Source organism: Ischnura elegans, chromosome 2 (assembly GCF_921293095.1).
Source record: "Ischnura elegans chromosome 2, ioIscEleg1.1, whole genome shotgun sequence".
Lineage (NCBI taxonomy): Eukaryota > Metazoa > Arthropoda > Insecta > Odonata > Coenagrionidae > Ischnura > Ischnura elegans.
In genome coordinates this window covers 131,835,728-131,850,230 of record NC_060247.1, presented here as the reverse complement: position 1 = coordinate 131,850,230, position 14,503 = coordinate 131,835,728, and the positions used below count along the sequence as shown (strand labels likewise).

The following is a 14,503-nucleotide window of genomic DNA, read 5'->3' as shown; positions in this document are numbered from 1 at the left end:
TTGCGAATCGGTAGTTTATGGGTACAAATGTAATATGCCGAAGCGAGACGACGCACTTCTCGTAAAATTCCGAGAAAAAAGCAATTAAAAATCGTAAAAAATGAAGCTACGCTATATAATCCGTTTTGAACGCTAATGTTTAACAAGTGGGTGACAGCCCAGTGGTTACGGCATCTGACTGTGGATGTGAAGGTAGCGAGTTCGATGCTCGCTCACGGAACTTTTTTTGTGTTAATTTTTAAGATTTTTATTGTTTAAATTTTTAAAGTTCGTATTCTTATCTTCGTTACTACTATGGAATATATGTTTTTAAAAGAGTTTTTTAAAATATTTAAATCAGGAATGGATCAGTTTGGGATTAGGAACTGAGGATGAAGGGTGTATAGAAACCCGGCGTCAGCATTAGCCTGCTCCTAACGAAAGGCGCCAAGGGGACCACGGCTTAACGTCCCATCCGACAGACGGTGTACTGCACAACTAGTGTAATCCACATTACATGCAGGGATTGAATTTAGGAATGTCCCTTAATTCTTTACCGAGATTTGGATGTGGAAGGCCAGTACTCCAGTTAATCCTTTATTTGCAATTTTCAGGATGGAACTCATCATAAAGACATGCAAAGCAAAGTGATTTGCGGCACCACGAACAAGCAGAAAAGGCGTCTTTTCCACAACCGCAACGACTGTCTATAGTTTTTGAAGGAAAACACACGTCATTCACATTTACGAAAAATTGTCTCGTGCCAGCGAGCTTTGAAGCAAACCATGCATATTTTAACATGTTTTGGAAAATCGGAGCACTTAATTGGTTATGAATAAATGCATGTATTTTTATTGCCTCTTCTCTTGACGCAATATCCCGATTTTCCTCCAATAGAATCGAGGAATAGGGTAGTTTCCTTCATCGAAGAAAACGAAAGGCATTGATTGCGATTCGTTACCCACCATTAGTGTATTCATAATATACAAATTATTTGGTTTTAGAAATACCGGTTTAGACGAATGGCAAGGGCCAAATTTTATCCTCATTTGAAAAAGGCCAGATTGGCTCCCATGCGATGCCACTCCACGTGACGTCACAGGGACCTAGTTTCTACACGAGAGGATAGGAGTTATACATCGTCTAAGGTTACCAATGCATGCAAGAGGCACAGAGCTCAGGGGAACATGTCTTAATAATAACCTATTAAAACTGGCTAAGGTCGGAAAGTTTTCTTCGTTTGATAAGGAATTAATAAACCTTTTTTAAGCCAAGCGCTACCAGATAGCATGGTACTCAGCTACCCGCTAGCATCCTGCGTCGTATCAGCGCTCAGAGCCTCTCCAAGGTCACCTCACAAGGCGGGAGGGGGAACCAGAAATGGGTCACACGGACTTTTTTCCCATCATTCCTACCTACGCGTCGCGTTTTCGCGCGGTTGAAAATTTTCACTTTTCATTTAATCGCAAAAAATAGATATTACATTTGTACCCATAAACTACCGATTCGCAAAATTTGAGCTCGATCGGTGACACAAAGGTCGTGTATTCCCCTTGTTAGAGGAAGCAGATTTTTCTCCACGTTTTAATGGTAGATCCCTGGTAAGAAATGTCCTATTTTATCGTGTTTAAAACATTTTCTGAGGAGCAGAATCTACCTTCTCTAGTTGAGACTGTGACAGGACCCACTTGTGTAGGTGCTTCACGTGCCACCCTTCCAAATTTTCTCCAACCTGGCCTCATCAATTAAGTGGGTCTCATGGGTATCTACATATTATTGAAAACGATAGAGCATTAGGGTTATACAAAGGATAGAGTTATAGGGTGATATAGAAAGAGATAGGGTTATACAAAAAGTACTTCATGTAGAAGAATACCCAACTTAAATATTTTCCATATTTTTCGTGAAATGAGATTTCGGTAAAAACAAAAATTGATATCCACGGAAAACAGAGAATGAATTTTTGCCATTCAGAATTTTAAAATGACGATAGTGATTAACATGCCTTACAGTGGATAAGACATATATTTTACTGCCATTTAAAAATTATTTTGGAGGGGTTCAAATCTCCTAATATGTATTGCTATCAAGGAAAATCCTCTGCTTTACTACGCCAAGAATTATTGAAAAGGAAAGTGATGTGATTGATTGAATAATGAATGTATTAATTAGACTGTATTGTTTGAATGAACATTATACTAAGTACCATATTTATCTGAACATAGTCTCCCTTTTTTTCCAAAAAATGCCCGTGGTATAAGTAAAGAGTGGGACTATATTGAAGCATATTTTTAAATTTTTTTCCCGAAACTGAGGCCTCAAAATTAGGGGGGGGGCTAAAATTACTGTATTTGGAGAAATACAGTAATTTTTAAAAATGATATACACTGTAGATATTCTTGTCCATTCTTATAAGTATCATCTTTCAGCATTTTAATGTGAGCATACCTATTTTATGTAACTCATCTTGCAGGCACCTGAAGCACTCAATGGTGTTCCTGTTGGCATGCTTAAGAGGACGGGAGAAGGATCGTTGCGCTGCTTTCACTTCTATTGGCCTCATGGCAGTGGCTGTTGGGAGAGATATTCAACCTTTCTTGCCAAAAATAATGGAAGTTGTGAAAGCATCTTTGCCTTCAAAGGTATGTATCTTTTTCAAATATAGGTATTCATTTAATACTTTCTCTTTAATTCTCCAAAATTGTGGAGGTACTAAGATATTCTAGTACAGCCTTAAAGACTGTTTTACCAATCATCTACACCAGGGGTCTCCAATTTACTAGGCCACGAGGGCCATATTCCAAGTTCCGGATCGCCCCGTGGGCCGGACAGCAAATTTTTGCGATGACTGAAGTATTCGATACCAACGTCTACTGAAGTATCCGGTGGTGTATTTCTTATTTACGAACAGTTGAAGGCGACTTTGACGTGTAGCACAGCGCTGCAATGCTCCTAGCGGCGTCTCACAGAGTTAAACGAGCGAGAATCGCGCACTACTTGAAACGAGTGCGCGGGCCGGATCCAAAACGTCGGCGCTCTCATATAATGCCGGATCCGGCCCGCGGGCCATATTTTGGAGACCTCTAATCTACACTGACCTAGCTCATGGCAAGGCCTCAGTGCAGGCAGTAAGACCCCAGACAGGTGAACCCAGAAGTCATATTTGGACCGTGAAGTTAGGATAAAGAGTTTTTCAAATATGCTACATTTTATGCAAGATTTAACACTTTCCAGGCGAACAACATGTAAAAACTCTTCTCGGGATACCACGTGGGTTAGATTATATGAGAGCGCCGACGTTTTGGGTACCGACTCTACCACTCAAGCTACTGTAGCCATGAGAATGGGTAGCGAGTTGGTACCCGAAATGTCGGCGCTCTCATATAATCTTACCCACGCGGTATCCCGAGAAGAGTTTATACATGCTACATTTTCTTAGTGAGAAATGTTACAGAAAATGCAGTCTGCATATAATTGGAGAATTCTATATTTTATCATATTCTGTGTATTATTGTCTGCTAAGTAATGCTGAGACCATTAGATTTAGTTAGTCCATTAGGGTTGTGCATAAAATAATTAATATTTGTTGTAATTTAGAACTATGAATAAAAAATAACTCCTGAGATCTTTTTTCATATGCTTTCTCCCGTAACAATACAGTAGACTCTCGTTATTACGAAGTTCACGGGACCGAAAAACCGGAGATTCGTAATAACGAAGTTCGTATCAACGTTTCTTTTAGGAATCATCGGAAAAAAACCGTATTTAATAAACACGATTTAATTTCGCGGAAATTTGTTTAAACAGGAAAATTCATTCCAGTTTCTCAGCAGAAGAATGCGGCACGACGCAATCGAGGGTTGATATCTTCCCGAATACAGTAAGTCCGATATACGCACTGATTGCGTTCCTAGACCTTGTTCCTAAGTTGATAAACCTACAGCACGGCCACTGAGAGTTGTCCGATGACACACAGAATGGTCTAGGTCGGGGTTGGGACAGGGTTGCCAGCTAAGAAGGGGAAACGCCTACAAAGGGTTCCACGAAGAAAGGATGCGGAAGGGACGCCACGCGTGATGGACCGAAAGAGGAAGAATCACTTGTTTTGGTGATTCGAAGAAAGGATTTTTTTGATGATCAGCCATATTTCGGTGCGCCTTATGCAGTTGACGACGTTGAGAGACAAGGCGAGGGTGTGTTTGGAGGACAGCCATTGACTGTAAACCGTGCTGGCGTAGGGTTATCCGCCCCTCCTATTGTGCCGTCATTCGCTACTGTCGCCGGCCGGACTGTATGAAATTGCATCATGAGAAATACGGTCATCCTACAAAATGCAACACTGAATCACAATCGTGCTCTAGCTCACGATATTACGAACTGATCTAGCTGGGTGTGCAACGCAGCCGAAGCCGAAAAAAATCACTACTCGCGGTAAAGATGAACGGGCGAAACGCTGAACAGTTCCTAAATTCACACCGGATTCAATGATACTTTGTTCAGATTGTGCCCAAAGTGAGAGTTCGTCTACGCCAAGCCAAACCGCGAAGCATCGGCCAAATCGAAAGGCGCCAAATTCGAAATTTGAAAATTTTGAATGCTTATATCTCTGAAAATTCGTAAATCGAATGCGAGTAGGAAGAGGACTTACTGTACGTCCAATTTGCGAGCGGTTACGAGTGGGTCACCATGGCTCCACAGGAATGAAACTTATTACATGATGTTGCGTGTACACTGAAGAAAGAGCCATAATTGACGCTCTTGGGCATAGTTCACGAGAAGAACTTAAACGCGGCGCGATTATTACAACTCAGCTTAGTGAATATGCACCTAAATGCCGTTGCTTATGCGGGGAACTTCGTAATAAAGTTCATTTTATAGCCGCCAGGACCGGGACTGAGGTTCGTAATTTCGTAAAAACGAAAATTTCGCAATAACGTTTCTTTTACTATAGCTAGCATATGCCTTTTCGTCGGGACCAACTATTTGCTTCGTAATAACGAGAACTTCGTAATAACGTTGTTCGTATTAAGGAGAGTCTACTGTATTTAACTTTTCGTGGGTACTCATGCTCATTTCCTTGCCTCATTTTTGCCTCGTTTGCAAGAGTGATTTATTGCATGCGTATTGAAGGCATAGACAGAGTACGTTTTAATGAGGCAGGATTAGGGTGACCAGCTGAACCCTTTTCCCAAGATATAGTCTACTGTCTGGGTGGAAGAAATTTCAATAATTCATAAATACCATAGAATTTGAAGAAAGAATTCACCATTCATAATTTTGTGATATTAACTCCAAATATGGACATCTGTCAATAGTGGGACTCTGAATGTGGAAATTTCAATTGAATTTAGAAATGAAGGTATTGGTTGCAAAGGGGCACATTCCAAGGATTCCATTTATTTACCTAATATTATCATATATGTATATAGTGTCATATTCCTTGCAATGAAGAGCCCACAAATCATTTTATTCTTGGGAAATTTTATTGCAAGTGAGTACTTGAGAGTTGCATCATAATGCTTGACTGCCTCTAATGAAAGTACATATATTACTTAAAAGGTTGAAATAAAATTTTGATGTGGTGGATTTTATGAAGGAAGTTCCTACATTCCCTCTTTATTTTCCTACTTTTTAAAGTACTCAGTCATCTTGTGTTGTTATGACTAAAGCCTCCCTCTCAAAAGCGTTTTTTGCACAATGCATTTATGCATTTACCCATTGAAGTACATGGGGGTATAATGCTCCAATATATTCACAGATTTAAATAGGGGCTATTTCCTGTAAGTGTATTTGTGTAATTATTATTGTTACATGGTGCAATATTGCTGGTGAATGTGTTTTCTTCTGAGGTCAAATTATTTATGAACATATGCCTTAAATGATGCGTTGTCACTCTTTTGCAGGAGGGCAGTGCTCGGAAGAGAGGGGGTGGAGGAGGACCAGGGCTCGAGCCTCCCGCATTTGTGTGCATCACCCTTCTCGGAGCCACAGTCGGGGATCTCATCAAGGCGGACGTGCAGGAGGTTTTGGAACCCATGCTTGCAGCTGGTCTTAGTCCAGCCCTAACTGTGGCATTGCGTGAGCTAGCAGCGGGCATCCCTCGTCTTCGTCGAGAAATATCTGAGGGTTTGCTAGGAGCACTGTCGCAGGTCCTGATGCAGGCACCACTCAGGCATCCGGGCACCCCGTCATTGCCCAGAGGATCCCTCTCATCCGGTTCTCCGTCCATTGGAGTGGCACCTCAGTCGTCGTCCTCCACGGCCCAATCGGTGGTTGGCTCCATCGTCCATCATCATCCATTCTCTACCTCATCTTCATCTTCATCCTCATCCTCTGCAGCGGAGACACATGATGTAGCTAGCATTGTACTTGCTCTGCGCACCCTCGGCAGCTTTAATTTTGATGGTAAGTCTCAAAAAATATATTGTCTTCTAGCAGTTGAGAAGAAGAGCACGGACATGCCGTTGATATATCCCACAATCCTTTTATTGTATAGGTCTATGTTTATTGTCATTTTAGTGACAGATTTTTTGTGTGTGTACAATTTACACTCTCACAGGTTGCCATAAGCAAGTACATAGACAAGCATAAATACAAATAGAAGGCTCACTTTTGCTAATGTTTCATTGCATTTTTAAGAAATCGGTAAATGGAAATCAATCTTAGCATTGATGACTGTTGATGGTGATCTATCTGAAAAAAAATTATCTATTGAAAGTCCTTGACTGCAAAATATGTATGTTTCCTCAAAATTTGATAAATGTGATTGTTCATGAACTGTCTCAGTGAATCATGTCAACAACACCAATCCCCCGGCACCAATACAACGTCTGTGGTGAGATTAGCTCCAACTCCACAAATTTTAAAAGTTTTTTAAATCTGTCCTGTTCTTTTTTTTTAATTTTTAAAATTCTTGGCTTATGAAATTCCTTCAATTATATTTTAGGTCACTCCCTTCTGCAATTCGTAAGGCGCTGTGCAGATCACTTCTTGACATCAGATCAGCAAGAAGTTAGATTGGAAGCTGTTCGAACTTGCTCATGCCTGCTCCGTTTGGCCTTGAGAAGTTCTGCAAACCGTCATTCAGATACAGTTACATCCACTGTTGCAGATGTCCTTGGAAAACTTTTGGTGGTGGGAATCACTGATACAGGTAGGATTAATCAGCTTATTCGTTTTCGAAGCATGAAATGCTTTTAATTCTGTGAAATTCAATTGATAACCATGTATTCAATATATTTTATTAACTCTAATCATTAAACATTGTTCATTGCAGCTGATGAGGTTCGATTTGCTGTCCTAGAGTCTTTGGATGAGAGTTTTGACAGTCACCTAGCTCAAGCAGAAAATCTGAGTGCTCTCTTTGTTGCAATGAATGATGAAATGTTTGAGATCAGAGAATTAGCTATTTGCACCATTGGGAGGCTAAGCAGTATGAATCCAGCCTATGTTATGCCTTCTCTCCGAAAAACCTTAATTCAGGTTTGTAAGATATTTTAGGGTAGTCAGATACTTAGAATTCTTGCTTTACAGGTAAATATCACTGAAACAGCAATACCTTGTGACTTAGTATTTACATCTTTTATTTCTATATGTATGCATTTTATCTGTTTTGTATCAAAAGAAAATAAGTAGCCATCGTTCGTTAAATTGTATTAGGCTCAAATATGTGGAAATTAATACACGAAAATGAAAAGGAGACTTCGTTGATTTCCACAGATTTATTTTGTCCGTACGACCCCAACCCCAAACCCCTTCAAAGAGTATGTATGTTCGCTTAACATTTGAAATTTTTGTGGTTGATAATGACCTCTATGGTTTGAAACATGTCGTACGGACGAAATAAATCTGTGGAAATCAACGAAGTCTCCTTTTCATTTTCAAGTAGCCATCACTTTGCAGAGCTTTGCTTTACAATAGCTATTCTACTTAGGAAATTTTAATTAGGTAATTTGTAATGTGCATTTGTATTCATTGTAGCTGTTGACTGAATTGGAGCATAGTGGAATGAGCAGGAACAAGGAGCAAAGTGCACGTATGCTGGATCACCTTGTGGTAAATGCTCCACGGTTGATTCGTCCGTACATGGAACCCATTCTCAAAGTCCTTGTTCCAAAGCTGAAGGATCAAGATACAAACCCTGGGGTAGTGGTCAGTGTCCTCACAGCTATTGGTGACTTGGCTGAGGTGAGATATTTATCTCTTCACTTATAAAATTTTGAATTCAACTGCGGACATTGAACTGTGTGAAGGGTAATGAAAGCAATACTTTCTAAATAGAGCCATTTACTTTAGTCTATACATTGCATCCATTGATACATTGCAAGCGATGAAGAAACTAGAAGCTCTGTGTCTTGGATTTACAATTTCTCTTCATTTTCTTTCTCACTTTTCTTCTAGTTAAGTGGAGCAGAGATGCAGCCATGGGTAAATGAGCTTCTATCCATTCTTCTGGAAATGCTGGGTGATGCGAGCTCATTGGAGAAACGTGGTGTTGCATTATGGGCTCTGGGTCAACTTGTTGGAGCCACTGGGCGAGTTGTGACGCCTTACTCAGATTATCCCTCCCTCCTTGACACCTTGATCACCTTTCTGAAAACAGAACAACAGCCATTAATAAGGTAATAGTTTTTATGTTCAAATTAAGTTGGTGATGTATTTCTAGATTGCCTTCAAGATAACATTTTTTCTATGCCTGTTGAACCTTTTATCTGAATGATACAATCTATTACAGTAAAACCTCTTTGTATCACAATGGAGGGGACCAAAATTTGGGAAATTTGATGCATGGAGGTTCACTATATAGAGAGGTTTCAGGATAGGCACCATTTTTTCATATTATTAGGAAATGAAAGGCACTATTGTCTGGTAAACCATTATATTTATGTGTTTAAACAAATATGCATGCATTATTGAACATGTATTAATTATTAAATAATTACAGAAACCGAGCGCTATTGCGTGATTTTTGCCATGATTCGAGAGAAAACAATGTGATCTCTCTTAATTCAACAGTCACTTAAAATGTTTAGGATAGTTGGATGCCTTTTTTCTTATTTAATGTTAGGTATGCTCTCATATGGAACCAAATGGCCACAACTAATGAATAATGTGAAAATTACAGCATATTAATGGTGTATAAGAAAAAAAATAAGGGTTAAACATTTATCGCTGAAAATGTCATTCCATGTAAGTAATCGCGGCTGCATTAATGGTCTATAATTGTCTCGGTATGATTTGCAGAGGTAGTTAGGCCGTCTCGGGGGTGTCTCCTTGGTATGATAAGGGGAGGTTCTACGAGATGAAGAGGTTCACTACATAGAGGTTTGCCTATAAATTTACATGTTAAGCTGATGGGACTGTAGGGGTAGTATGAGGAAGGAGTTTTACAATGTAAAGAGGTTCACTACATAGAGGTTTTACTGTAATTTGTATTTTTTTATTTTCAAAAAAGTAGTCATACAAAACCTACTATCTTTGTTATAATATGTTGGAAGTATACGTCTATTCAGTATTTCACGTGATGAGTATGAGTATTTAAATTGTATGTTAGAGAATTCAGTCTAGTGATGGGCAAAGTCGATCATTTTAGTGATTCAATCATTTTGACTCGAGTCACATAAGTGATTCAATCAATTGATTCAATCACTATGATCGAAAAGACTCAAATCAAGATTCAATCACTAAGATCGAAAAGACTCAAATCAATCAAGATCGAAAAGACTCAAAGGAGTCATGATCGAAAAGACTCAAAGGAGTCATGATTGAAAAGACTCAAAAGGAATCAAGATCGAAAAGACTCAATCAATGGATGTAATAAATCACTTTGAATAATCGAATAAATACTGCCTCATCTGCGAAGAGCATTGTTAATGCTGATTGCTATTCATATTATCATTTCATATACTATTTTAATTGTGAATTCCTAGATGAGTAAATTACATTGCAAAAATGTAGGAAGCAGTGTCATGAAAATATTTGGGAAGGCGAAACTGCCACAGTTTCTTAACACTAATAAAATAATTTCTGACTATAGTTGATCAAAATATAACCCAAAATACACCACACACGTACCATGCATGAATCTGATCTGCAGGATAATTTTATGAACGGCACAATAAAATATAACCAGCTTTAACTTCTACTTCTTAACGTTCTCCTACAGGAGTCATCTTAATATTTTCCTTTTACGTGTATTGTTGTTATTAATACTGATAACTGCTGGAAAACATTTAAGAAAAATATTACACAAGTATTCAGTTCTTCATAATATAGTATTTAATTTTCTCACAACTATTTCTGCCCTGACGAAAAGAGATTAAGCATCGGTCGTTCCAAATTTTGAATCAAACCGGAAACCGAGATGATTGATATGAAACCGGAAGTCGGAGTGATTGATGATTGATGATCGACTTGTTTAACGCAATGAATCATGAGTCATTTGATTCACCTAGTGATTCAATCTTTTTGATCGAATCGTTCATGATCGACCCATCACTAATTCAGTCATTAGATTTATATGTCTGGTCCCTTCAGCAATTGATTATTTCAACTCCATTGTTAAAATAATCAATCAATCAATTAAATTATTTATATAATTTAGTCTTACAAGAGCAAATTTTAATTTTTTGGTGATAGTAAGGTTTCATGCTTTTAGATTTACTCCTATGGCATTTTTTTCTAATTCTCCTTTGTTATTATTTAAGGAGGGAAACTATTCGAGTTCTTGGACTTCTGGGTGCATTGGACCCCTATAAACACAAAATGAATCTTGGCCAAATAGATTCCCAAGCTGACTCAACTGCCCTGCTGTCAATGACCGATCTCAAGTCAGAAGCTGAAGCAAATCATGGTAGGTTATCGATCTTTTAATGGAAATGCTTAGGAAAGATGTTTTATTAGAGTTAGAGTTAAGACAATCTAACCATGGTACAGTGGAACCTTGGTCTATCATTCTTTCAGAGATTGATTTTCACTACTATTGTTTGAGGTTATAAGTTCCATGTAAATAATGTTTTTTGTTCCCACATAAGTACCGTATAAGCGTGTGTAAGAGGCGCACCCCTATTTTGAGCATCGAAGCTATAAAGAAAAAAAAAAATTTGCGGCATTTTTTTATCCTATCGTGTGGTGTTGCAGACATATGCCTGGAATTTTGACAGTTATCGAAATTTCTTCTTTCATCGCTAATTGAAAGAGAAAATTTTGATAACTGCGGCAGTAATAGCGGCATAAGAGGGAGTAGAAAGAGTTCCGATCCTCTCTTCGCGTACGCCGTTGCTCTACGATGCTAGTCCTACTCACGAACAATTTTGTTTAGAAGCTCTCGCATGAGTACTGCAATAGAATTGCAACCGTGGAAAATTTTAAGTCAAAACACGACTGGCACATAGCATGAACCTTCCCAAGAGATTGGACAACAATCGGGGCAATCCCAGCGCCGTAGGATAATAAACACGTTGTAGATTTAACGGAGCTACACTCGGCCCTCCATCAGCTAATACCTCTGCCGTTTTTTTTTCCTTTCCGAGACCCCACAGGAAAATAGGAAAATATCAAGTTAATGGAAACGTGTTTCATCCCTACCCCATCTCACCAACTGACCTTTTTTGGTCTACCAGGTTCAATTCTCCTAGTTTCTGGAGGCCAAATACTAGGTGAGTCACCTACTGAGCTCGAAGATATCTCGATATCTTTCAGCAATTGTATGACATGCACGAGGTTCTAAAGAGACCTGACGGGACGTATGTCTGACAGCATTTAAGTTTTTTGAGCTCTAATTGATTGACACAAAGATTTATAGTTAAAACAAGGCTACTAATATTCAACATAGTCCTAACAGGACAATTTCGGAAGAAACAAGCGTAGCATAAGCGCATTCAAAACAAGACGAGACGGACTGGAAACTTCAGGCAACGCAAACTGCATATATCACATTGCTGCGCCTTCGCCCCTTTGCTTTCAAGGCAACGATGTCACATGCAAGATCGGACGTTTTCTTCCCTTGCTCCTTCGCTCATAGCATCGTAGCTTGAAATTCGGAGGGGAGGGAGCGTGCTCCTTCCCCTTGACCTCTCCTTCAGCGCTCTTCACTTAGAAGCATTTCTGATTTCTTCTATCCACCATTTAGTCCAACAATGAACACACTCGTTCGAATTTTTTAAACCGCAGGTTTTGACACCAATATAATTTTCAGTTGCAAAAATCCTCATATTAGCTTCTGAAGATGATTTTTGAAAAATCATGTGCTCAGCGTAATGGAAATTGCTCGGCAAGACAGATGTTGACCATTAACCAGGTATGTCCTTCAAAACTACGCGTTTCTCTACGTTTGATAAGCAATTACTATTTGCAGTATAAATGCCGCGGGATGCCCACTTGTGGCAGTAAATTTATCGCGCGCTCCAGAGCTAATCACCGTGTGCGATCTTTTCCATGTTCACCTCTGGGGTACCGACGTGACGGCGCGATGCTTACAACAAATGCAAACAGGAGCATTTTAAAAATACGTCACTAAGGGAGAAACTCCCCTGCCTGCCGCTTGATTTTGACCCAGGGTTTCAGATGACTGACTCACGCTGAAAACCAAGGCCACTCAGTTCCCCTTGGACTTGCGACTGGCGAAGGGGGGAGGGGAAGATAAGAAGTTTTTGTAAGAGGCGCACCCCCATTTTCGGCTGCAATTTCTGGGAAAAAAGGTGCGCCTCTTACACGCGCTTATACGGTACATTGTTCTTGGAAGTATTGCTGCGTAGGTATCCAGGGGGATACTTTTGCCATCACATTTTAAGTAATTGGACCTCATGCTCAAGTTTTAAATTTGGATGTTCATTATCATAGCTGGCGGCATAGTTCAAAGAGCCTTGTTTAAGCTGTAAAATGCTTTTTCAGTTATCAAGTTACTATTAAACCGGAGTTGTGGCTTGTCATCTAAATCAGTGAATTGAATAATTTCAAAACCATTATTTTATAATGGTCCATTGTTTCTTCAAGTCTGCAAAAGACTAGTCAATGCACCAGTTATCTCTAGTAGCCAGGAATGGATTTGTTCCCCGGAGTAAAAAAGAATCGGTACCAAAGTAATTTGCCAACCTTACTCCAGTAAAACTTTGAGTGCTGCTACTTAGGGAGCTCTCATGCCTGTGAATGGAATTCAAATGAAATATAAAACCTTTGAGTACCAAACTAGGATTGAAGGTATTGAGCTTGGTACATAAGTTGAGCAAAATCAGTATCAGCTATAAGTGGGTGAAGAAAATGGAGAGAAAACTTGACACTGATACAAAGAAAATATGTATGTATGTATATCTTAGTGGCAGAAGTTATGAAATGTAACTACATTTAGGCTGTCCTTCTAGGTATATCATCAGTTTATAAATTAACTGAAAACCAGGATGAAATTATTTTTCTCTATTTGCAAAATTTAAGTAAAAATGCACGAAGTCACGAAATTTCAAAAGAATCTAACAAGAAATTTTAAGTAGTTAAATTCATTGGTGAACATGTGTTATGGGTCAAAATGACCCACTCCATCCTTCTAGTGTTAAGTTAGTTTTAATGGACTTACGTAATATTAATATTTAATTCAAATATTTTAATTTCACAGAGTTAACCACAAGTGAAATGCTTGTAAACATGAGTTCATCTACTCTGGAAGAATATTATCCAGCAATTGCCATTGCCACCCTAATGAGAATCATAAGAGATCCTACTTTGGCCCAACACCATACAATGGTGGTTCAGGTACAGTATTGATGTATGCTCCTAATTTATTTTGCTCAAATAATGGTGCTTTTTTACATTAAACTGAGTTTTGTTCATTTTTCCTTCTCCTCTTGATTTGGTCAGCTGCGGAATGCTCAGAGAAAAATTTCATAACATTCTTTCTTGTTGCTTGTCTATTCTGTTGATTATGTTGTTCTCTCATTATTCTTCTTTCTGTATACTACTTATTTCTGTTCATTTTTAGATTATTCTCTCACCTAACTACTATTATATACAGTAGAACCTCACTTGTGAAACTTTCAGCGGAGAATGAAGAAAAGTTTCATAAGTGAGGAAGTTTAATATGTGAGGTTGTACGGTAAGGGAGCATGAAACTCTCTTCAATCAGCTCTGTTATGTTTCCAGGTTGCAATTACTCATTTGGAGGCAAGAAAATGAAGCCTAATAATCTTATTTAGCAGCAGCACCACAGATAATGTGTTACCTAAAGAGAAACACAAATTTGCATTCCTGAAAAATGTTTCCCATGGTCTTGGTCGAATTGTAGGCATTTCTGTTGCTAAGCCGCAGGGCTGTAACTCTGGAGAAATGGGAAAAATTAAATGTTCGCATAGAAGCCAATTTTTGGAAGCAATTATGTAGCTCATTAACAGCAATTTTCTGGCAATTCATTTTATCACCTCTACACTAACCAAGATTGAAGATAGAAGAAATGATATATGGTAGTAAAGTCATCTGAATTAACCCCGTTATCAGGGAGAGAATTTTCACTAATGCATCGCAAAGGCCTTACACCCTA

The 14,503-nt window shown here is 38.8% G+C and overlaps 1 protein-coding gene across 1 annotated transcript in view; it reads left to right on the top strand.

Moving 5' to 3' along the window:
* LOC124154638 (serine/threonine-protein kinase mTOR) overlaps nucleotides 1-14,503 on the top strand; it is a 62,401-nt gene that overhangs the window by 7,786 nt on the left and 40,112 nt on the right. Inside the window, exons 7-14 of the mRNA XM_046528481.1 lie at nucleotides 2,453-2,621; nucleotides 5,883-6,384; nucleotides 6,926-7,132; nucleotides 7,256-7,461; nucleotides 7,960-8,166; nucleotides 8,380-8,600; nucleotides 10,686-10,831; nucleotides 13,586-13,722. Of these exons, the coding sequence (XP_046384437.1) occupies nucleotides 2,453-2,621; nucleotides 5,883-6,384; nucleotides 6,926-7,132; nucleotides 7,256-7,461; nucleotides 7,960-8,166; nucleotides 8,380-8,600; nucleotides 10,686-10,831; nucleotides 13,586-13,722 (1,795 nt within the window). The remainder of the gene's footprint in view (nucleotides 1-2,452; nucleotides 2,622-5,882; nucleotides 6,385-6,925; nucleotides 7,133-7,255; nucleotides 7,462-7,959; nucleotides 8,167-8,379; nucleotides 8,601-10,685; nucleotides 10,832-13,585; nucleotides 13,723-14,503) is intronic.